The 22,055-nt window shown below is 38.2% G+C and overlaps 4 protein-coding genes across 7 annotated transcripts; all 4 read left to right on the forward strand.

Annotated features, from left to right (window-relative positions):
• Nucleotides 1-1,600: 1,600 nt before the first annotated feature.
• Nucleotides 1,601-10,307, forward strand: LOC117625369 (receptor-like serine/threonine-protein kinase SD1-8). Its single transcript, XM_034356934.1, has 14 exons — nt 1,601-2,894; nt 3,128-3,262; nt 3,387-3,511; nt 3,581-3,791; nt 3,960-4,197; nt 4,289-4,439; nt 4,533-4,838; nt 6,815-8,102; nt 8,179-8,376; nt 8,498-8,622; nt 8,693-8,903; nt 9,072-9,309; nt 9,400-9,550; nt 9,644-10,307. The coding sequence occupies exons 1-14, from the start codon at nt 1,616-1,618 to the stop codon at nt 9,950-9,952; spliced, it is 4,965 nt and encodes a 1,654-aa protein (XP_034212825.1). The 5' UTR covers nt 1,601-1,615; the 3' UTR covers nt 9,953-10,307.
• LOC117625370 (G-type lectin S-receptor-like serine/threonine-protein kinase At4g27290) lies at nt 9,960-13,899 on the forward strand. Its single transcript, XM_034356935.1, has 7 exons — nt 9,960-10,078; nt 11,656-12,509; nt 12,731-12,850; nt 13,167-13,241; nt 13,362-13,486; nt 13,556-13,766; nt 13,886-13,899. Exons 1-7 carry the CDS (start codon nt 9,960-9,962, stop codon nt 13,897-13,899), a joined length of 1,518 nt encoding a protein of 505 aa, XP_034212826.1.
• Nucleotides 13,890-15,087, forward strand: LOC117623955 (receptor-like serine/threonine-protein kinase SD1-8). The gene is made up of 3 exons (XM_034355023.1): nt 13,890-14,172; nt 14,253-14,403; nt 14,484-15,087. The coding sequence occupies exons 1-3, from the start codon at nt 13,985-13,987 to the stop codon at nt 14,790-14,792; spliced, it is 648 nt and encodes a 215-aa protein (XP_034210914.1). The 5' UTR covers nt 13,890-13,984; the 3' UTR covers nt 14,793-15,087.
• On the forward strand, nt 14,762-18,633 carry LOC117623953 (G-type lectin S-receptor-like serine/threonine-protein kinase SD1-1). Of its 4 annotated transcripts, XM_034355020.1 has the most exons (8): nt 15,714-15,830; nt 15,940-16,448; nt 16,743-16,865; nt 17,103-17,227; nt 17,297-17,507; nt 17,634-17,871; nt 17,952-18,102; nt 18,203-18,633. In XM_034355020.1, the coding sequence occupies exons 1-8, from the start codon at nt 15,808-15,810 to the stop codon at nt 18,491-18,493; spliced, it is 1,671 nt and encodes a 556-aa protein (XP_034210911.1). In that variant the 5' UTR covers nt 15,714-15,807; the 3' UTR covers nt 18,494-18,633. The 4 variants fall into 4 exon arrangements, with proteins under 4 accessions (XP_034210912.1, XP_034210910.1, XP_034210909.1 ...); XM_034355021.1 differs by lacking the exons at nt 15,714-15,830; nt 15,940-16,448 and adding an exon at nt 14,762-14,849; XM_034355018.1 differs by having other exon boundaries at nt 14,837-16,448.
• Nucleotides 18,634-22,055: the final 3,422 nt, after the last annotated feature.

Consider the following 22,055-nt stretch of genomic DNA (forward strand, 5'->3'; position numbering starts at 1 on the left):
TGGGTTGTTGCCTTGATCAGGACCCGAACAAGAGCCCACGGCGGAGAGGTTGCTTTGCAACTGATTAGNGCATGGTTGCTATGGAATGAAGACAAATACTTGGAACTATTGGACAAATGCTTGAAAGAATACTGCATTGAATCTCAAGTACTTAGATGCATTCATGTGGGTTTATTATGTGTTCAGAAATTCCCAGCAGACAGGCCAGGAATGTCATCTGCAGTTTTCATGTTGGCGAACGAGGGAGCAAGTTTGGCTTGGCCTAAACAACCTGCTTTCTTTCTGGAAAGATGCTCCATTGATTTGGAGGCAAGGACAAGAAAGGGAACAATTTTATACAGAAAATGAAATGACCACATCGATGGAAGGTAGATAAAACATGATCTTTTTGTGATACTTCCAGTTTTTATGTTATCTTGTTTGTTATAGGATCTAGTTGTAATGCCAATAGGAAAAGAGGACTAATGAAGAACCTATATTGTTATTCCGTGCATAAAACATGATCTGAATGTTCAAAATCTTGGCAATTCTAGAATTTTATTTCTCTCTGTTTTTGTTTTTGTTTTCTTTTATACCAAATCAATTGTATAACTCAGTTATCATTTTATATATCCTTGTGTTCAGAGGGTTTGGTGGGCTGGAAGAAGATGGTTTCCGCGATGGAGAAGGTGTGATCCTCCGAGAGTATGTTAGTTGCTTTGCCTGTCTGTCTGTTTACCTTTCTACATTAGATGAAGGGCTTTTCTTTCATCTTCGTCGCTCTTTGTATGTCTGTGGTTTTATGAATGAATTCTCGTTCTCAAACAATGTCTCTCTGCTCCAATATTTTGTTTGAATTCGTCCAACTGTTTCGATTTACTATTTTTAAATTAATTTTACAATAGTACTAAAATACCAACAAACAATGGAAAGGCTCACTAGTAATAGGTGAAGGAAGAAGCCTCACTGGAAACTCAATTCCCATTACAACCGTTGAAGCTAGATAATTGGCGTATGGACCTCCTCGACTAGGTCAAGGGTTCTATTTTCCACTCCCTGATGATAATATATTATGCACAACTTGTAAACACACATCTCATGTATTTAAATAGTCACATATGCAAACAAACACCATCTTAATAAAAGATTTTTGGAACAAATGGTCAAATATTTTCCTAGTGAGCTGAGGTTTTGAAAGATTCAACAGATAGAGACCCTAACTTATACAGAAAGCAGTGCCTTGTTATGTAGTTTCTCAAAGTCAACAAGAAATCTTGCAATTGTTTAAACATCAATTCAAAGAAAAAAAGATTTAAAAAAGAAGAAGCGGCTGACAAGCACATTGGTAAAGAAGAAAACAACACAAAACTCAAACTTGGTTAATTATATTAAATAGTTTATCTGTTTGATTTTCTTTCTTTAACTATATCAGTTTGGAAGTACGTAATTTGTGATAAGAAAAAACTATTGGAATTATGGACACCATTGTAATAAACGTCAATAATTTTAGACCAAGCAACAATGGAAGGGGGCTCCTACAAGCCCTGCAAGGTACAAAATACTTGTCTCCTTCCAATTTGGTTTTTTCAAGGCTAAGCTAGCACTTTCCCATTTCTTCAGACAGAAAATATCACACATGAAGAGCCTTATTACTCTCATCTTCTTTGCCTCTCTAATCCAATTTTCAGTCTTGAATTTGTCCACTGCAGCTGATACCATATCTGCATTAGAGTCCATCATGGGCTCAGACACCTTGGTTTCTTCCGGCCAAAGTTTCGAATTAGGACTCTTTTCTGCGGGCAATTCGAAAACCTGGTATCTAGGATTATGGTACAAAAACTTTCCAAATACTGTTGTATGGGTTGCAAACAGAGAGAACCCACTTGCAGGATCAAATGGAGCCTTGACATTAACCAAAAATGGAAGTTTGGTCCTTCTAGACCAAATGAACAACACTATTTGGTCTACCGTTTCTTCCCAATTAGTAGAAAATCCTGTTGCACAGCTTTTGGAGACTGGAAACCTTGTTGTCAGAGACAAGGCTGAAACAGGTTCAGAAAACTATATATGGCAAAGCTTCAATTTCCCATCAGATACTCTATTACCGGACATGAAGGTTGGATGGGACTTCAGAACAGGCCTCAACAGATTCTTGACTTCTTGGAAAAATGCTAGTGACCCATCTCTTGGAGAATATACCTATGGGATCGATAATCTGATGTTGCCTCAGCTTGTTGTTGCCAAAGGATCAAAGAAATTGTTCCGTACCGGGCCTTGGAATGGTATTCGATTTACTGGTACTCCTGATGCTGGGAACGAACGGGTTGTGAAACCAATCTATGTGTATGATACAAATGAGTTATATTATATGTATGAGGCTACTGATAGTTCTATTCTAACAAGAGTGAAGCTGTCTGAAACTGGTTTGTCCCAGCGGCTGGTGCTAAAGAAAGGAACCACTGAATGGGATGTTATGTATACTTTGCAGAATGACAGGTGTGACTATTACAGGGAGTGTGGAGCAAATGGAATTTGCAAAACTTCCAATTCTCCAAGTTGTGAGTGCCTGCAGGGGTTTGTTCCAAAATCGCAAAACGAATGGGATGTGCTTAACTGGGAAAGTGGGTGCATTAGGCAGACACCACTGGATTGCCAGAAGGGAGCAGGGTTTTTGAAAGTTCGAAATATGAAATTGCCAGACCTGTTGGAGTTTTGGGTGAACATGAAAATGAGTGTGGAGGAATGTGAGGCAGAGTGCTTGAGGAATTGTTCTTGTGTAGCTTATGCTAATACAGATATCCGTAATGGAGGAAGTGGCTGTCTGATGTGGTTTGGAGACCTAATTGATATGCGAGAGTTCGTTGAAGAAGATAGTGAGCAAGATATACACATTAAGATGCCACTTTCGGAACTTGGTAAGTCATTGTTTTGCTTTTATAATGTTTTTAGATCCTGATCCTGTTAATTGAAGCCCTTAATCATTAACATGCAGTACATTAGCGTCAGCAGTTGCTGAAATGGCAATAATAAAAGTGTGAATACACCAAACTAAATAAATAGTAATTTGTGAGATTTACTTAAAGAAATCAAACACAAAAATCTGTGATTTAATTTCTCAACGTTATCTATTACATAACATAATCTTTAGGTGGTACCGGCAAGAAGGATAAAAGGATTATACTTATCTTGGTCATATCAGCAGTTTCTGTTCTTCCACTTCTAGCTTTGTTATGCTGGTGTTTACTTATGAAGAAAAGAGGAAGGAATGTATCCACATCCGCAGGTAAGCTTGCATTTGAAGGAATCTAAACCTTTGTATCCTGGAGAGATCCTGTGTATTGACAAAGGCATTGTCATTTGGTAATAATGCTTTTCCTTCTCTTCATTTTCTCATTTTCATGTTACAGGCTCAAGATCAATTAAGGAGGACTGGGAGTTGCCACTGTTTGATTTTGATACAATTGCAACCGCCACCAATAACTTCTCCCACACAAACAAACTAGGAGAGGGAGGTTTCGGTCAAGTTTACAAGGTAACAGAGCGATAGTTGACGTTAGAGTGTATGAACTTATGAGTTAACATATTTATACTAAATTTTCAGGCCAACCTAACCCGAGAAGAATTCATAGCTGTAAAGAGACTCTCAAAAGATTCTGGGCAAGGTATTGAAGAGTTTAAGAATGAAGTTACAATGATAGCCAACCTCCAACACTGGAATCTTGTTAAACTTTTGGGCTGCTGCATTCAAGGAGAAGAAAGGATGCTTATCTATGAGTACATGCCCAACAAAAGCTTGGACTGCTTTATTTTCGGTATAAGATTATGTCCTTCATTTTTCGTATCAATTATGTAACCTAAATGTTTATTTTCTACTTTTCATTGAAATTTATGCAATTAAACAGAGTCCAATTTAGCTCTGTTTATGTCACAAAGGAGGAAAACTAAACCAAATGAACTGATGTGATGGGTAACTTGTACAGATCAAAATAGAAAGGTGTTGCTGAATTGGCAAAAGCGATTGAACATTATTATGGGAATTGCTCGAGGACTTCTCTACCTCCACCAAGACTCCAGATTAAGAATCATTCATAGAGACCTTAAGAGTAGCAACATCTTACTTGATGATGAGCTGAACCCCAAAATATCTGACTTCGGCATAGCAAGGATTTTTGGACGCAATCAAACCGAAGCAAAAACGAAACGAGTAATTGGGACATAGTGAGTTACACTAACCTAGACCATGAAAGGAATCTTCATTTCTGTAACAGTAATTAAGTACTTAAGTTGTGTTTTTTTGCATTGCATGCAGTGGATATATGTCCCCTGAGTATGCAATTGATGGAAAGTTTTCGGTGAAATCCGATGTGTTCAGTTATGGAGTGCTTCTGTTAGAGATAGTAAGTGGCAGAAAGAACAGAGGGTTTCATCATCCAGATCACCATCACACTCTTCTGGGACATGTAGGTATTTAATGCTTATATGTGTGTGCTAATTTTGATCGTCTAGTTTTTCCATGTGTATGACTAAAGCCAGATAATTTTGAATTGTTCTAGGCATGGTTACTGTGGAATGAAAATAAGAGTTTGGAGCTAATAGATCCTTGCTTGGGGTACTCATATGTTGAGTTTGAGGTGCTGAGGTGCATTCAGGTAGGTCTATTGTGTGTTCAAGCGCTTCCAAAAGACAGACCAGTAATGTCATCAGTGGTTGTCATGTTAAGCAATGAAGGAGTAACATTACCTCAACCAAAGGAGCCAGGATTCTTTACAGAACGAAGTTCCATGGACGATACCATAATTGACGAAGGTAGAAGTAGCCAGACAGGAAGCAGTATTACCATTTCGACAGTGGAAGCTAGATAACTGACACATGGCAACTTGGACTCATAATTAGGATTTAACGCATTTTGACATGGATGCTGATGAATTTTCTTGCAAACAGACAGAAAGCCATAACCTCAATGGGAGGTTGATTCAGAAAAGTAAAATGTAAATCTAGACTAACTACTGTTTACAGAGTAATGCACAAGCATCATAAACATGTAGTATTGCATTGTAAGAGACCGGCTGCCACGAGAATTGTATCCAATTGGTAAAATAACTAAAGTATTGTATGTGAATTATATGTTCCTGCTGAATATTTTATGCAGCTGTGGTTCCTTTCCTTCCAAGAAGCATTGCTGAATTTTAGCAGGAGTTGCTGAATTTTTGTTTATCGCAATCGTGACCACACCCAAGAAGGATGTCTCCTTAGTTGGGCTGTTTATCAGATAATTAATGGGTTCCTTAGAATATGAGAATGAGAGAAGATAATTTTTCTGGTTTTTAACTTGTATTTTTCTTTGTATTACTAACAACGTATTTATACAAGAGGATGGATTGCTAACCAAGCTCATCAGTAATTACAAGTAGGCAGCTGGTGCCATTAATCCTACAATAGACATCTGGTGCTAGCTTGGGTTTCCAACTCCTGGAGATTGCAGCAACAGCCTCCTAAAGTCAAGTCAATTTAATGCTTTCACAACACAAGTCAACAAGTCCCACCTTTCATCCTTCCAATTGTTTCAATACCTCCACCATTTTCTTTTCTACCTCTAACATTTCATTATTAATTCTCTAATGGATGTAATAGTAATAAACTCCATCTCCCTTATTTCCAAGTCTTCTCCTTTCTTCTTCTTCATATTCTTCTTCTTATTCTCTCTCTCTCTCTCTCTCTTTCTCTCTCGCTCTCTCGGTGAGTCATAAATTTAGGCTAGGTGAGTCATCCTTTCATATATATTGGTGGATTTAAAAGCTTGAGGCAAGGGGGGAAGAATGGGAGGAGGGTGGGTTGATGCCCTCCACATTTTAGATTATGTTTTAGGTTTTTGGCTTACCAGGGTATTTTGGTAATTTTAAAAACATAGGGTTTAGGATAGGTGAGTCATCCTTTCATAATGGTGGATTTGAAAGCTTGAGGCAAGTGGAGAAGAATGGAAGGAGGGTGGGTTGATGCCCTTCACATTTCAGATTATGTTTATTGTTTTTAGCCTACAAGGGTATTTTGGTAATGTTGACCTAAAATTCAGAAACTATTTCCTACATGTTCATTGAGTCGACTAGTATCGTACTACCTATGAATCATAATGGTCTCACTTCAATGTCTTAAATGTCCTTTGAAAAATTCACAAAATGTTATGTAAGGGCATTTGTGTCAAACTTGTAATTAAACACACTTAATCCAATAGTCTCAATCTAAAATCACTTGATAAAATATCCATGATTATTCTTCACCATAATTTTTTTTTCTTCACTGAAATACGAAAGTCCACTTTTAATTTTTCGAGGTATTACATTTTCAATCCGTTTTCTTATCGTGTCATGTCGTGTTAACCCATTAAGAAAAGCGGGTTGACATGAAAACGACACGAATGCCTGGTCTAATTTGCGGGGGCCGCTTGGGGTTTGTAAGAGACACGTCTCCGTAATTTCAGCTCTATAAAGAAAGAAGGAAAAGAAAGAAAGAAAAAAAAGAGAGAGAAAAGGAAACGAGAGAAGAAAAAAAAAGAAAAAAAAGAAAGAGAAATTCTACTTCTTCAAAAAAACAACTTTTAAGAACATTATAAATATCAAATGGTGTAGCACATAATCACACAGCCGTATCAGAAATTGCCACTCCTGTGACTATTTAGGGATTTAGAGATCATCTGGCAAAAGTTTCAAGCGTAGAAAATTGAAAGTCAGCTGGCAACTTAGCATAGGAAATAAGGTGGTCAAAATAGCATTATAATAATTGTAACATTGAGAAAGGCTGGCTTCAAAGTCCGAAGTTCCAGTCACCTTCCCATTTCTAGAAAGGAACACAAATGAAAGTCCTTGCACTAATCCTCTCTACCTATCTACTCCATTTTTCAGTCTTACAATTTTCCAGGGCAGCTGATACAATCTCTGCAGCACAATCCATCACCAGCACTAATACCTTGGTTTCTTCCGGCCAAAGCTTCGAATTAGGACTCTTCTCCGCGGGCAATTCAGAGGCCTGGTATTTAGGAATATGGTACAAGAATTTTCCAACTATTGTTGTATGGGTTGCCAACAGAGAAAATCCAGTTGCAGATTCACATGGATCCTTGAAATTATACAAAAATGGAAGTCTTGTCCTTTTAGATCAAATGAACAATACTATTTGGTCTTCCACTTCTTCCCAAGTAGCAGAAGACCCTGTTGCACAACTTTTGGAGAATGGAAACCTGGTTGTCAGAGAAAAGGATACAACAGATTCAGAAAGCTACATATGGGAAAGTTTCAATTTGCCATCAGACACTCTGCTACCAGAAATGAAGGTTGGATGGGACTTCAGAACAGGCGTCAACAGATTCTTGACTTCTTGGAAAAATGCTAGTGACCCATCTCTTGGAGAATATACCTATGGGATTGATAATCTGATGTTGCCTCAGCTTGTTGTTGCCAAAGGATCAAAGAAATTGTTCCGTACCGGGCCTTGGAATGGTGTTCAATTTTCTGGTACTCCTGATTCTGGGAACAAACGAATTGTGAAACCAATCTATGTGTATGATACCAATGAGTTCTATTATATGTATGAGGCTACTGAGAGTTCTATTCTAACAAGAGTGAAGCTGTCTGAAACTGGTTTGGCCCAGCGGCTAGTGCTGAATGAAGGAAGCACTGAATGGGCTGTTATGTATACTTTGCTGAATGACAGGTGTGACAATTACAGGGAGTGTGGAGCAAATGGAATTTGCAGAACTTCCAAGTCTCCAAATTGTGAGTGCCTGCAGGGGTTTGTTCCAAAATCGCAAAACGAATGGGATGTGCTTAACTGGGAAAGTGGGTGCATTAGGCAGACACCACTGGATTGCCAGAAGGGAGAAGGGTTTTTGAAAGTTCGAAACGTGAAATTGCCAGACCTGTTGGAGTTTTGGGCAAACACAAAAATGAGTGTGCAGGAATGTGAGGCAGAGTGCTTGAGGAATTGTTCTTGTGTAGCTTATGCTAGTTCAGATAGCCGTAACGGAGGAAGTGGCTGTCTGATGTGGTTTGGCGACCTAATTGATATGCGAGAGTTCCTTGAAGCAGATGTTGAGCAAGATATACACATTAGGATGCCATTTTCGGAACTAGGTAAGTCATTGTTTTGCTTTTAGAATGTATTAGATCTTGATCCTGTTAATTTAAGCCCTTATTCATTAACATGCAGTACATAAGGTTAGAGGAATTTTGGCATGCCTAAATGTTATCCATTACATAACAGAATCTTTAGGTAGTACCGGCAAGAAGGACAAAAGGGTTATACTTATCTCGGTCATATCAGCAGTTTCTGTGCTTCCACTTCTGGCTTTGTCATGCTGGTGTATACTTCTGAAGAAGAGAGGAAGGAATGTATCCACATCTACAGGTAAGCTTGCATTTGCAGGAATCAAAACCTTTGTATCCTGGAGGAAATCTTATGTATTAAGGCCATTGTCATTGGATAATAATGTTTTTCCTTTGTTCTTTTTCTCTTTTTCATGTTACAGGCTCAAGATCAATTAAGGAGGACTGGGAGTTGCCACTGTTTGATTTTAAGACAATTGCAACCTCCACCAATAATTTCTCTCACACAAACAAACTAGGAGAGGGAGGTTTCGGTCCAGTTTACAAGGTAACGGAGCTATAAGTTGACGTTAGTGTGCATGAACTTATGTGCTAACATTTTTATACTAAATTTTCAGGCCAACCTAACCCGAGAAGAATTCATAGCTGTAAAGAGACTCTCAAAAGATTCTGGGCAAGGTATTGAAGAGTTTAAGAATGAAGTTACAATGATAGCCAACCTCCAACACTGGAATCTTGTTAAACTTTTGGGCTGCTGCGTTGAAAGAGAAGAAAGGATGCTTATCTATGAGTACATGCCCAACAAAAGCTTGGACTGCTTTATTTTCGGTATAAGATTATGTCCTTCATGTTTCGTATTAATTACGTAACCTAAATGTTCATTTACTACTTTTCAGTGAAATTTATGCAATTAAACAGAATCCTATTTAGCTCTGTTTATGTCACAAAGGAGGAAAACTGAACCAAATGAGCTTATGTGATGGAAAACTTGTGCAGATCAAAATAGAAAGGTTTTGCTGAATTGGCAAAAGCGATTGAACATTATCATGGGAATTGCTCGAGGACTTCTCTACCTCCACCAAGACTCCAGATTAAAAATCATTCATAGAGACCTTAAGAGTAGCAACATCTTACTTGATGATGAGCTGAACCCCAAAATATCTGACTTTGGCATAGCAAGGATTTTTGGACGCAATCAAACCGAAGCAAAAACAAAACGAGTAATTGGGACATAGTAAGTTACACTAACCTAGACCATGAAAGGAATCTTCATTTCTGCAACAGTAACTAATTAAGTACTTAAGTTGTGTTTTTTTGCATGCAGTGGATATATGTCTCCTGAGTATGCAATTGATGGGAAGTTTTCAGAGAAATCCGATGTGTTCAGTTTTGGAGTGCTTTTGTTAGAGATAGTAAGTGGCAGAAAGAACAGAGGGTTTCATCATCCAGATCACCATCACAGTCTTCTGGGACATGTAGGTATTTAATGTTTATATGTGTGTGCTAATTTTGATCCTCTAGTTTTTCCATGGGTATGACTAAAGCCATATAATTTTGAATTGTTCCAGGCATGGTTACTGTGGAATGAAAATAAGGGTTTGGAGCTAATAGATCCTTGCTTGGGGTACTCATATGTTGAGTTTGAGGTGCTGAGGTGCATTCAGGTAGGTCTATTGTGTGTTCAAGCGCTTCCAAAAGACAGACCAGTAATGTCATCAGTGGTTGTCATGTTAAGCAATGAAGGAGTAACATTACCTCAACCAAAGGAGCCAGGATTCTTTACAGGAAGAAGTTCCCTGGACGATACCATCATCGACAAAGGTAGAGGTAGCCAGACAGGAAGCAGTATTACCATTTCGACAGTGGAAGCTAGATAACTGACACATGGCAACTTGGACTCGTAATTCGGATTTAACGCATTTTGACATGGATGCAGATGAATTTGCTTGCAAACAGAAAGAAGGGAATAACCTCAATGGGAGGTTGATTCAGAAAAGTAAAATGTAAATCTAGACTAACTACTGTTTTACAGAGTAATGCACGGGCATCATAAACATGTAGTATTGCATTGTAAGAGACCGGCCGCCACGAGATTGAATATGGGAGTGGCTATAGAATTGTATTCAATTGGTCAAAATAACTAAAGTACTGTATGTGAATTATATGTTCCTGCTGAATATTTTATGTAACTATGGTTCCTTTCCTTCCGAGAAGAATATCTGAATTTAAGAAGGAGGTGCTGAATTTTTGTTTATCGCAATCGTGACCACACCCAAGAAGGATGTCTCCTTAGTTGGGCTGTTTATCAGATAATTAATGGGTTCCTTAGAAGACTGGGAGATAAGAGATTAGATCAGAGTGAATAATAATTCAATTGTACTGTTTATCCTTGAAACTCATTGGCTGAGGAGAGTTTCAGAGACCAACTTCGATCGGTGGAGAACAGAATGGGACCCTTGGCAGGGGTTTGAAAAATAATATCAGCAACTTGAAGTTGGGGGTTAATTAGTTGAAAAATAATACCAGCAACTTGGTTACTAGTGATCCAAGAGCCACCTTCACCTTTATGAAAACTGAAATGCTAGTCAATCTCGACGTGCATGGAAAATCGAATGAATTAACGGTCATTTTGAGTGTTTGATTGCAGAGTGTTGTCACCAATAATGAAAGACATGCACGTTTTTCGGTTGATTCTTGTCATAATTTTCACCCAAGAGATGAACAGTAGCGCGCGGTTGAAGGAACAGAACAGTCAACCCAATCTGCATCATTTTCCCTAATAATAGCAATGCCATTCAACCCTCAATAAAAAATTCACAAAAGATCCATAAAATCCAGATATTTGACCAAGTATTCATGAAGAAATCAGTGCCAGTTCACAGCAGATATAGTTGCTGTCTGTTGAAGGTGTCTCTTCACTGTATGATCAGCTCAGCATTAAAAAAGCTATGAAATAAAGAAAACAGAGGAGTTCAATTCAAGGGGGGCAATGTTAACTTATAGTGGTAGTGGGCTTAAAATCGGGAGGGCTCACTTGTGCACGGTAGCCTAAGCCCTTCACATTGGAAAATTACTTGTTTACTAGGTTCATGAAAGGTTTAACCACACAATAGACCCTGAAGTTTGGCATGGTTGCCCCTAAGCAATGATTTCGTAGTTCATTCGTCAAATGCAAAAGAAGTACATTGTAAAATTGTGACTAGGTGAGTTTGTGAGTGATACAAAAGAATAACAAGTCATAAAAGGATTGTTCTCCTATATGCTCTCACATGGTAGTACCATAGCAAGTTCAGGGATTTAGGGGTTATCTGGTACGATTGTTCTGGACAAAGAAGTAGACATTTACTCCCTCAATTTTGCTCTCTTTTTTGGTCAAACGTTTCAAGCCTATAAGATTGAAAGTCAGCTGGCAACTTAGCATAGAAAATGTGGTGGTCACAATAGCATTATAATAATTGTAACATTGAGAAGGGCTGGCTTCAAAGTCCAAAGTTCCAGTCACCTTCCCATTTCTTGACAAGGAACACAAATGAAAGGCCTTGCATTAATCCTCTCTACCTCTCTACTTACAATTGTCCAGAGCAGCTGATACAATCTCTGCAGCACAATCCATCACCAGCACTAATACCTTGGTTTCTTCCGGCCAAAGCTTCGAATTAGGAATCTTCTCCGCGGTCAATTCAGAGGCCTGGTATTTAGGAATATGGTACAAGAACTTTCCAAATATTGTTGTATGGGTTGCCAACAGAGAAAATCCAGTTGCAGATTCACATGGATCCTTGAAATTATCCAAAAATGGAAGTCTTGTCCTTTTAGACCAAATGAACAATACTATTTGGTCTTCCACTTCTTCCCAAGTAGCAGAAGACCCTGTCGCACAACTTTTGGAGAATGGAAACCTGGTTGTCAGAGAAAAGGCTACAACAGATTCAGAAAGCTACATATGGGAAAGTTTCAATTTGCCATCAGACACTCTGCTACCAGAAATGAAGTTGGGGTGGAACTTCAGGACAGGCCTTAACAGATTCTTGACTTCTTGGAAAAATGCTAGCGACCCTTCTCCTGGAGAATATACTTATGGGGTGGATAATGTTCTGTTGCCCCAGCTTGTTATTGCCAAAGGATCAAAGAAAATGTTCCGAACTGGACCTTGGAACGGTCTTTGGTTTACTGGTACTCCTGGTTTAGTAGCTACATACAGATCTGTCGTGAAACCAATATTTGTGTATAATACCAATGAGTTTTACTATTCATATGAGTCTTTTAATAGTTCTACCATCACAAGATTGAAGCTGAGTGAATCGGGTTTGATCCAGCGGCTAGTGGTCACCGAAGGAATAGTTTGCAGAATGATGAGTGTAATAGTTATGGAGAGTTTGGAGCAAATGGCATTTGCAGAATTAGTAAATCACCCATTTGTGAGTGCTTGCATGGGTTTGTTCCGAAATCACCAGACGAATGGGGAGTGCTGAATTGGACTAGTGGGTGTATCAGGGAGATACCACTGAGTTGCCAGAAAAGAGAAGGGTTTTTGAAAGTTCGAAATGTGAAGCTGCCAGACCAGTTGAATTTTTTGGTCAACAATAGCAGTAGTAACAACGGATGTGAAGCAGAGTGCTTAAAGAATTGTTCTTGTGTAGCTTATGCTAATACAGTTATCATTAATGGAGGCAGCAGCTGTTTGATGTGGTTTGGCGACCTAGTTGATCTGCGAGAATTCGTTGAAGAAGATAGTCAGCAAGATATATACATTCGGCTGCCACATTCAGAACTAGGTAATTGAGTATTTTGCTTTAGTAATGTTAGCTCCTGATCTTATAAAGTCAAATCCTTAATCCTGAAGATGCAGTACATAAGGTTTTAGGATGCACTAGGAATGTTCAGGTCATCAAATATATAGATTTCGTGCTTTCAATTTTATGTTGAAAGGTTCAAATTGAAAAGGTCAAAAGTAGTGTACTTTGTGTATGTTTCAATATAACGTGGAAAGACATCATACCAGAAGAATGTTCTGTGTAAATTTACCAAAGAAATCAGAATACTAAATATTGTGGTTTAGCTTATTAATGTTTTATTGTATATGATCTTCAGGGAAGACCGGTAGGAAGGATAAAAGAGTAGTAATCATCTTGGTCATATCTGCAGTTTCTTCGTTTCTTTTCCTGGGTTTGTCTTGCTGCTTTATAATTCTGAAGAAGAGAGGAAAGAGAAGATGAGTAACATATTAATTCATTTTAATTTCTTTGTCTTTGTCATAAATTTTCTTTTTGTTTTGTCATTTTACAGCTTCAAGAGGCACTAAGGAGGACTTGGAGTTGCCACTGTTTGATTTTGATACAATTGCAGCCGCCACCAATAACTTCTCCTACACAAATAAACTTGGAGAGGGAGGTTTTGGTCCAGTTTACAAGGTAACAGACCGATAGTTGACGTCGTTGTGCATGAACTTATGAGCTGACATATTTATACTAAAATTTCAGGCCAGGCTAACCCGAGAAGAATTCATAGCAGTAAAGAGACACTCAAAAGATTCTGGTCATGGTATTAAAGAGTTTAAGAATGAAGTTGCAATGATAGCAAATCTTCAACACTGGAATATTGTTAAACTTTTGGGATGCTGCATCCAAGGAGAAGAAAGGATGCTGATCTATGAGTACATGCCCAACAAAAGCTTGGACTGCTTTATTTTCGGTAGGCGATTTTTTCCTTCATGTTTCGGATTAATTACGTAACCTAAATTTTATTTCACTACTTTGCAGTGAAATTTATGCAATTAAACAGAGTCCTATGCAGCTCTGTTTATGTGACAGGGGAGGAAAATTGAACCAAACGATCTCATGTGATGGCTAACTTGTGCAGATCAAAATAGAAAGGTGTTGCTGAATTGGCCAAAGCGATTGGACATTATCATGGGAATTGCTCGAGGACTTCTCTACCTCCACCAGGACTTCAGATTAAGAATCATTCACAGAGACCTTAAGAGCAGCAACATCTTACTTGATGATGAGCTGAACCCCAAAATATCTGACTTTGGCATAGCAAGGATTTTCGGGCGCAATCAAGCTGAAGCAAAAACAAAACGAGTAATCGGGACATAGTGAGTTGTGTAAACATTTCACCAATGCCTTCATGTTCAGTTATAATCTAGTACTTAAATTATGTTTTTTTTACTTGCAGTGGATATATGTCTCCTGAGTATGCAATTGATGGGAAGTTTTCGGTAAAATCCGATGTTTTTAGTTTTGGAGTGCTTTTGTTAGAGCTAGTAAGTGGCAGAAAGAACAGGGGGTTTCATCATCCAGATCACCATCATAGTCTTCTGGGACATGTAGGTATTTTTTTATTGGTGTTTGCTAATGTTAGACCATAGTTTTCTATGAAAATGACCAAAAGACACATAATTTCCAGGCATGGCTATTGTGGAACAAAAACAAGGAGTTGGAACTAATGGATGAATGCTTAGAGGACTCATATGTTGAGTTTGAGGTACAAAGATGCATTCAAGTGGGTCTATTATGTGTTCAAAAAATGCCGGCAGACAGACCAGCAATGTCATCGGTGGTGTTCATGTTGGGCAACGAGGGAGCAACATTGCCTCAACCAAAGGAGCCTGGTTTCTTCATAGAAAGAAGCTTCGCCGACATTGATACCTTACTTGGTGAAGTTAGAAGCCACACTGGAACCACAATCACCATTACCGCGGTGGAAGCCAGATAGACTGATGTATTTGCAAAGTAACCGGCAAAGAAAGAGGTTGGCCTCAATGCATGAGAGGTGAATTGACAATTGTATCAAATTATTATTTCCAGAGTGATATGACACGTACATGTAGTTGCTCAAAGTGGACCTTTAGAACGGACGGGGTAATTGTGGCGACAGTCTGTCCAGAAGAACCGTGACCTCTCCCTCAACCCATGCTTGATTTGATAGAAGGGTTGTTATATATAATTATTACCACAAAAACCTTGTCAAATAATTCTTTTGAAGTGGCATAGCAAATCAAAAAGTCCAACAACCATTATGATAATTTTACTAGTCAGATTGCGGCTGCAAAGTCCAAACATTAAGGTCCAAAAAAACCATTCTGGACAGAGAGAACAGAGATGAAGGGCCTTCCTTTCATCTTCACCTCTCTGCTCCAGTTCTTAGTCTTACAATTGGCCACAGCAGCTGATACGATATCCCCATCAAAACCCATCATAGGCTCTGATACCTTGGTTTCATCTGGGCAGAGCTTTAAATCAGGGCTTTTCTCTGCTGGTAATTCTTCTTGGTATTTGGGAATATGGTACAATAATTTTCCAGATGTTGTTGTCTGGGTAGCCAACAGAGAAAACCCACTTGCAGATTCGTATGGATCCTTGACACTCTCAAAAAATGGAAGTCTGGTCCTTTTGGATCAAATGAACAACTCTGTTTGGTCTTCCACTTCTTCCCAAGTAGCAGAAGATCCTGTTGCAGAGCTTTTGGAGACTGGAAACCTGGTTGTCAGAGACAAGGTTGCCACAGCTTCAGAAATCTACATATGGGAAAGTTTCGATTTCCCATCAGACACTCTGCTGCAAGACATGAAGTTGGGGTGGAACTTCAGGACAGGCCACAACAGATTCTTGACTTCTTGGAAAAATGATAGTGATCCATCTCCTGGACAATATACTTACGGGATGGATAATGTTCCGTTGCCTCAGCTTGTTATTGCCAAAGGATCAAAGAAACAGTTTCGTACAGGACCATGGAACGGTCTTCGATTAACAGGTACTCCTGGTTCATCAGTTTCCTACGAAGTTGTGCATCCAATTTTTGTGTATAATACTACTGATTTATACTATTCATATGAGGCTGTTGATAAATCTGTTGTCACAAGATTGAAGCTGAGTGAGTCGGGTATCCAGCGGCTAGTGGTCAACAAAGGAAGCACTACATGGGCTGTTATGTATACTTTGCAGTATAATCAGTGTGATAATTATGGAGTGTGTGGAGCAAATAGCATTTGTAAAATTAACAAATCACCTGTTTGTGAGTGCTTGCATGGGTTTGTCCCGGAATCATGGAACGAATGGGGGGTGCTTAATTGGACAAGTGGGTGCAGGAGGGGAACACCACTGAATTGCCAGAAGGGAGAAGACTTTCTGAGAATTCGAAATGTGAAACTGCCTGACCAGTTGGATTTTAGGGTGATCCTGAGCACTAACATCGATGAATGCAAGGCAGAGTGCTTGAGGAAATGTTCTTGTGTAGCTTATGCTAAATCAGATATCAGTAAGGGAGATAGTGGCTGTCTGATGTGGTCTGGCGCCTTAATTGATATGCGAGAGTTCGATGAAGATGATAGGGAGCAAGATATATATATTCGGATGCCATTTTCAGAACTAGGTAGGACTGCTAAGTGAGTATTTTGCTTTAGTAAAGTTAGCCCCTGATCTTGTGAAGCCATGCGCTTAATCCTAAAGATTCTGTACATAAGGGCTTAGGAATAACAGTTGCATATACTTATTGCTTTAAAATTGCATGTTGCAAGGCTCAAAATTTGGGAACTTTGTTTATGCTTTAATTGAGGTAGGCCTAAATGCATGAACAACTTCTGAATTGGCAATACACCATAACAGAAGAAAATACTCTGTACAGTGTGGTTCACCTTGTTAATGTTATCTTGTATATAATCTTCAGGTAAGAGCAGTCGGAAGGGTAAAAGGGTAGTACTCATCTCGGTTCTGTCCGCAGTTTCTTTGCTTATTTTTTTGGGTTTTTCTTGCTGGTATATAATTCTGAAGAAGAGACGAAAGAAAAGAGGTAAGCATGCATATGCACCTTGCTAATATATTTGTGGAAACCTGTATATATGCTTGAGGAAATCTTATGCATTGACTAAGACACTGTCTTTGAAATATATATCTATGTTTGCTTTTGCTTTCTGAATTAAGTTTGCAAGAAGAGTTAATATAAAATCAAATTAAGACAATTACATTGCATTAATGTCATTGTCTTTGCCCATAGTTTCCTTCCCTCATTGTTTTTTTCAATTTACAGCATCAAGAGACAGTACGGAGGACTTGGAGTTGCCACTGTTTGATTTTGATACAATTGCAACCGCCACCAATAACTTCTCCCACACAAACAAACTAGGAGAGGGAGGTTTCGGTCCAGTTTACAAGGTAACAAAGTGATAGTTGACGTTAGTGTGCATGAAATTATGAGCTAACATATTTATACTTAATTTTCAGGCCAACCTAACCCGAGAAGAATTCATAGCTGTAAAGAGACTCTCAAAAGATTCTGGGCAAGGTATTGAAGAGTTTAAGAATGAAGTTACAATGATAGCAAAACTTCAACACTGGAATCTTGTTAAACTTTTGGGCTGTTGCATCCAAGGAGAAGAAAGGATGCTTATCTATGAGTACATGCCCAACAAAAGCTTAGACTGCTTTATCTTCGGTCTGATTTTTATCCTTCATCTTAATTTCTACTTTCTAGTGCAATGTATACTATTAAACAGCATCTTGTGCAGCTCTGTTTATGTTACAGAGTAGGAAATCTGAACCAAAATTGTTTCAAGTGCAGATCAAAGTAGAAAGGCATTGCTTGATTGGCGAAAGCGATTTGACATCATCATGGGAATTGCACGAGGACTTCTCTACCTCCATGAAGACTCCAGATTAAGAATCATTCACAGGGACCTGAAGAGCAGCAACATCTTACTTGATGATGAGCTGAACCCCAAAATATCTGACTTTGGCATAGCTAGGATTTTTGGACGCAATCAAACTGAAGCAAAAACAAAACGAGTCATTGGGACATAGTGAGTTCTAGCAGCATTTATTATGAATGTCTTCATTTCCAATTATGAACAAGTACTTAAGTTTGGTTGTTTTCATGTAGCGGATATATGTCTCCTGAGTATGCAATTGATGGGAAGTTTTCAATGAAATCCGATGTCTTCAGTTTTGGAGTGCTTTTGTTAGAGATAGTAAGTGGCAGAAAGAACAGGGGGTTTCATCATCCAGATCACCATCACACTCTTCTGGGACATGTACGTGTTGCATTATATATGGTTTTATGTGCCTACTAATATTGTACCTCTAGTTTTCCATGTGTTTGACTAAAGGCATATAACTTTGCACTTGTTCCAGGCATGGCTACTGTGGAACAAAAACAAAGGTTTGGAACTAATGGATTCGTGTTTGGATAACTCATATGTGAAGTTTGATGTGCTAAGATGCATTCAAATTGGTCTATTATGTGTTCAAAAGCTATCCTTGGACAGACCAGCAATGTCATCCGTGGTGTTCATGTTAGGCAACGAGGGAGCAATATTGCCTCAACCAAAGGAGCCTGGTTTCTTCACAGAAAGAAGTTCCACGGGTAACGATAACATAATCAGCAACGGAACGATTACTATTTCAACGGTGGTGGCTAGATAGTTCACACATACATTTTGACATGGCTGTTTGTCAGTCAAACTTATTGGTTGAGGAGAGTTTCAATTTCGTAGGCCAAGTTTGACAAAGCCTTGCATATAATTATGAAAGAGATGTATAAGTCAACGAAAATATATTATAAGTTAGGAAAAAATTCTAGAAACAAATAATTAATAGTTATATCTTTGTGATAAGTTGATTGATAGAAACAACCAGAAAATTAAGGCATTCAATATAGAAATAATAAATGAAAATTAAATATGTATAACTCCATAATAAATAAAATAAAACAACCAAAATAATTAAATAACTCAAAAACAGTTAAAATTTTAAAACTTATTTAAAATTCCAACAGAACGAAATACTTTTTCATATGGGCTAGGACAAATGTTGGAAATTTTCTTTGTATGACACACTACACATCATGTAAACGTTGCCTTAATAAAGCAGGTCTAGAAATTCGCAAGCGTTGCCATTTCAACCGAGCAGCTATGATTTGGATAGCAAGTTGCATCCTTAAATACTCAGATGCAGAATTCTATAGTAAAAGTGACACGAATAAATTTAAGAAAACACAAGCTAATTTCAATTTAAGAAAACACAAGCTAATTTCATCATCATCTCTCTCTCTCTCTCTCTCTCTCTCTCTCTGTATAAGGAATATGTTGGCAGTGACTTCCTTCCTATTGGATGGTGTTTGGCGGTTTACAAATACTTACCATCCAAGTTATATTCATGTGGTGGTCTAGCTTTGCAGATAAGGTAGTTCCCAATTCCTCCAATCCTATACAACCTTTCTTGGTGAATTGACAGAGCTAGTATATAGCTATGCTTACTAAGCATTTGTTTTTCTTTGACACATACTACACTAACAATGACTAAGCATATTCATAATAGCAATGACTACACGTAGCTACACTAACAATGACTAAGCATATCCATATATAATAGAATATAATATTTATGTAATACACATATATAATATTATATTATATATAAATTAAATAACAAAATATTAAACCTTCAAACTATATAATTTTATAAATACGGGGTTTCACCGGTAGTTTGATTTGCCACTAGTGGGACAAGTCCCCCTGTATAGCTTTGGCGCATGGGTTAATTCACTTGGTACCTTTGCAGACGTATGTACCTTTTGATGAAATCTTTGTCATGGGTTGGGTGTCCTGAGTAGTTCATTGGCATGGTGTGCACAACCAAGGGCTTTGATTCTGCACAAGAGCATGGACTTCGATCGCCATGTGATATTTTATTGCTCTGGTGGATGATGACTTGCCATAAGAAATTCAATCAAGTTGAGTTGGTGGTGCTGAACAATATGATGCCGATCCCATGGCTCATTGGCCACTGTATGAGTATTCTTATTGAATCGCGGTATGGCAATTGACAGGTGTTGAACAACACCCAAGCCACAAACTCACAGAAATGGACCATATGGGCTACCCTTTGGATTCCTTGATCCCGATAGTGGTCCACTCCTTCCAATATTAAAATGTAGCAAATGATGAATATGCCATTTATTTGTTGGAGGTGGGTCACGTGGTCCCTGGGCTGAAATGGTGGCTTCCTTTCTTGGCCGTGCAAATCATGTAAAGTAATATTCTTGGTGAATTGGAATATTTGGCAGTCCCCAAATTGAGACTCTTCAAAGGGACCGAATGGTGTGTTGATTCAGCAAATGCACACGTCTTCGGCATATTGGCGCCTTGATATTTCATGGTGGCTTCTGCACGTATGGTGCTAAACGATAAGTTTATAGGTGATGATTGAAAGGGTGTCGAAGGGCACTGAAGGAAGGGAGAACGACAAAGGCTTTTTGTGTCGATTCTCACAAACAAGGTCAAACTATTGATGCTCTTTCTGGGAGGGTCAATTTAGATAGAGGTTGAATGGTGGATGATGGGTGAAGGTGAGGACCTTCAGCATGTGTGTGAATATTTAGACAAGCGATAAATATAAAGAATGTGAGATATACATGGTTCACCCTTAATGAATGGGCTACGTCCACGGAGAAGGATGTTCTCATTATGATAATATTCGTTTACATTTGTACAAGAGGTTCGACCCAAATATAAAGATAACAAGTGAGAAGCCCAACTCAGTCATGGGATCCAGAAGAGAGAGTCTCTTTCTCAAGGGAGAGTAGTCTTCTTTTATAGGCGATGGGGAGTCTCCATCTCTTGTAGTTTTCCGATGTGAGACTCCTCCTGCTTTGCTTAGAGTTGTGACTTGTGGTAATGCTTCTTTGGATAAGGTGATGACCTCTCAAAGCATGGTACATGGATGATCTAGCCTAGCTAGTTGCTTAGTCAGTTACGATACTAACAGCCCATATGTGTAAATTTACATTTTTTTATCGAAGAATGTAAAAATCTCACATCGAAATCTTGATAAAATAAAATAAAATATATATTAAGTAATGATATTACAATTGTGTTGGTCATATATACCCATATACAACAAGCATTGTTGTTTATGAAATAAATTGTATAAAACATGAATTAATATATAATTAGTTTATGATAATCACACTAAGTTTATATGCGGTTTTGCTGCCTCGGGGCTGCCGGGGCTGGAGGTACTAAGGGACGAAATTGGTAGCGAAAAGGGAAGGCTTGCTGATGATGGGTTTCAAGGGTTTCACTCATTTTATCCTTGTAACTGATTCCCAAGAGGCGATGATGATGCTCAAGAGTGAAATGGACTGGCGGAGTAATGTTGCTAACTTTGTGGAAGATGTTAGGCTGTTGATAATTGAGAGGGCAGTGACTGATGTGGTATTTCAACCTCGTTCTGGCAACGGAATTGCTCATACCTTGGCACAATTTGGCTTAAAGGAAGGCACCCATTTTTTCTTGGAGGATGTAGCTCCACCTTGGCTGTGACGGTAGAGAAAGATAGAGAGCAAATGTAATTGTGTGTGTGTTTTTATTTTTTGGGAGGTGCTGTGGTACCTTTTTTTTTTAAATACCGGATTTTTCTTTATTAGAGGTTTTTTAAGACAAGGTTTTAACGAGATCATTTTCCACCCCACCAATTTTTAGCTGTAATTCATCTTGATGAAAGTTCAATGAAGTCCTTTCTTTTGATTGAGTCTAGTTAGTCCAATAATTTTAAATTTACAATAAGATCAATTTGTTATTAAAAAATAGTAAATTTAGGTTTTAGCTACAAAAAAAAATTTTACTTTTGGAAAAAGCCAAAGGAGAGAGAAATTTTTTAAAAGAAGCCAAAATGGACAAAATTGTCCTTTTTTATTTTTGGATTTCCTAAGGATTCCTTTACATTTGCATGTCTTTGGTTTGAAAGTTAAGAGGTTTTTTTGTCTTTTTTGAAAAAACTTTGGCTTTTTCCAAAAGTAAAAGCTTTTTTGTGACTAAAACATAAATTTACTATTTTTAATAACAAATTGATCTTATTGTAAATTTAAAATTACTGGACTAACTAGACTCAATCAAAAGAAAGGACTACTTATACTTGAACCCATCAACTATATGAAAAGTATTATGATAAAAAGGTTTTAAAGTTTAATTTCTTTTTTATACAC

This window comes from Prunus dulcis, chromosome 4, assembly GCF_902201215.1.
Source record: "Prunus dulcis chromosome 4, ALMONDv2, whole genome shotgun sequence".
NCBI lineage: Eukaryota > Viridiplantae > Streptophyta > Magnoliopsida > Rosales > Rosaceae > Prunus > Prunus dulcis.

Coding starts and splice junctions, on each gene's coding strand:
- LOC117623955 (XM_034355023.1), top strand. CDS start 13,985: ATGGGAATTGCTCGAGGACTTCTCTACCTCCACCAGGACTTCAGATTA. Junction 14,173..14,252: donor AAACGAGTAATCGGGACATA/GTGAGTTGTGTA, acceptor TTTTACTTGCAG/TGGATATATGTCTCCTGAGT. Junction 14,404..14,483: donor ATCATAGTCTTCTGGGACAT/GTAGGTATTTTT, acceptor CATAATTTCCAG/GCATGGCTATTGTGGAACAA.
- LOC117625370 (XM_034356935.1), top strand. CDS start 9,960: ATGGCAACTTGGACTCGTAATTCGGATTTAACGCATTTTGACATGGAT. Junction 12,510..12,730: donor ATTTGTGAGTGCTTGCATGG/GTTTGTTCCGAA, acceptor ATGCTAATACAG/TTATCATTAATGGAGGCAGC. Junction 13,242..13,361: donor TTCTTCGTTTCTTTTCCTGG/GTTTGTCTTGCT, acceptor GTCATTTTACAG/CTTCAAGAGGCACTAAGGAG.
- LOC117625369 (XM_034356934.1), top strand. CDS start 1,616: ATGAAGAGCCTTATTACTCTCATCTTCTTTGCCTCTCTAATCCAATTT. Junction 3,263..3,386: donor GAATGTATCCACATCCGCAG/GTAAGCTTGCAT, acceptor TTCATGTTACAG/GCTCAAGATCAATTAAGGAG. Junction 4,198..4,288: donor AAACGAGTAATTGGGACATA/GTGAGTTACACT, acceptor CATTGCATGCAG/TGGATATATGTCCCCTGAGT.
- LOC117623953 (XM_034355018.1), top strand. CDS start 15,179: ATGAAGGGCCTTCCTTTCATCTTCACCTCTCTGCTCCAGTTCTTAGTC. Junction 17,228..17,296: donor GTTTCGGTCCAGTTTACAAG/GTAACAAAGTGA, acceptor CTTAATTTTCAG/GCCAACCTAACCCGAGAAGA. Junction 17,508..17,633: donor CTTAGACTGCTTTATCTTCG/GTCTGATTTTTA, acceptor TTTCAAGTGCAG/ATCAAAGTAGAAAGGCATTG.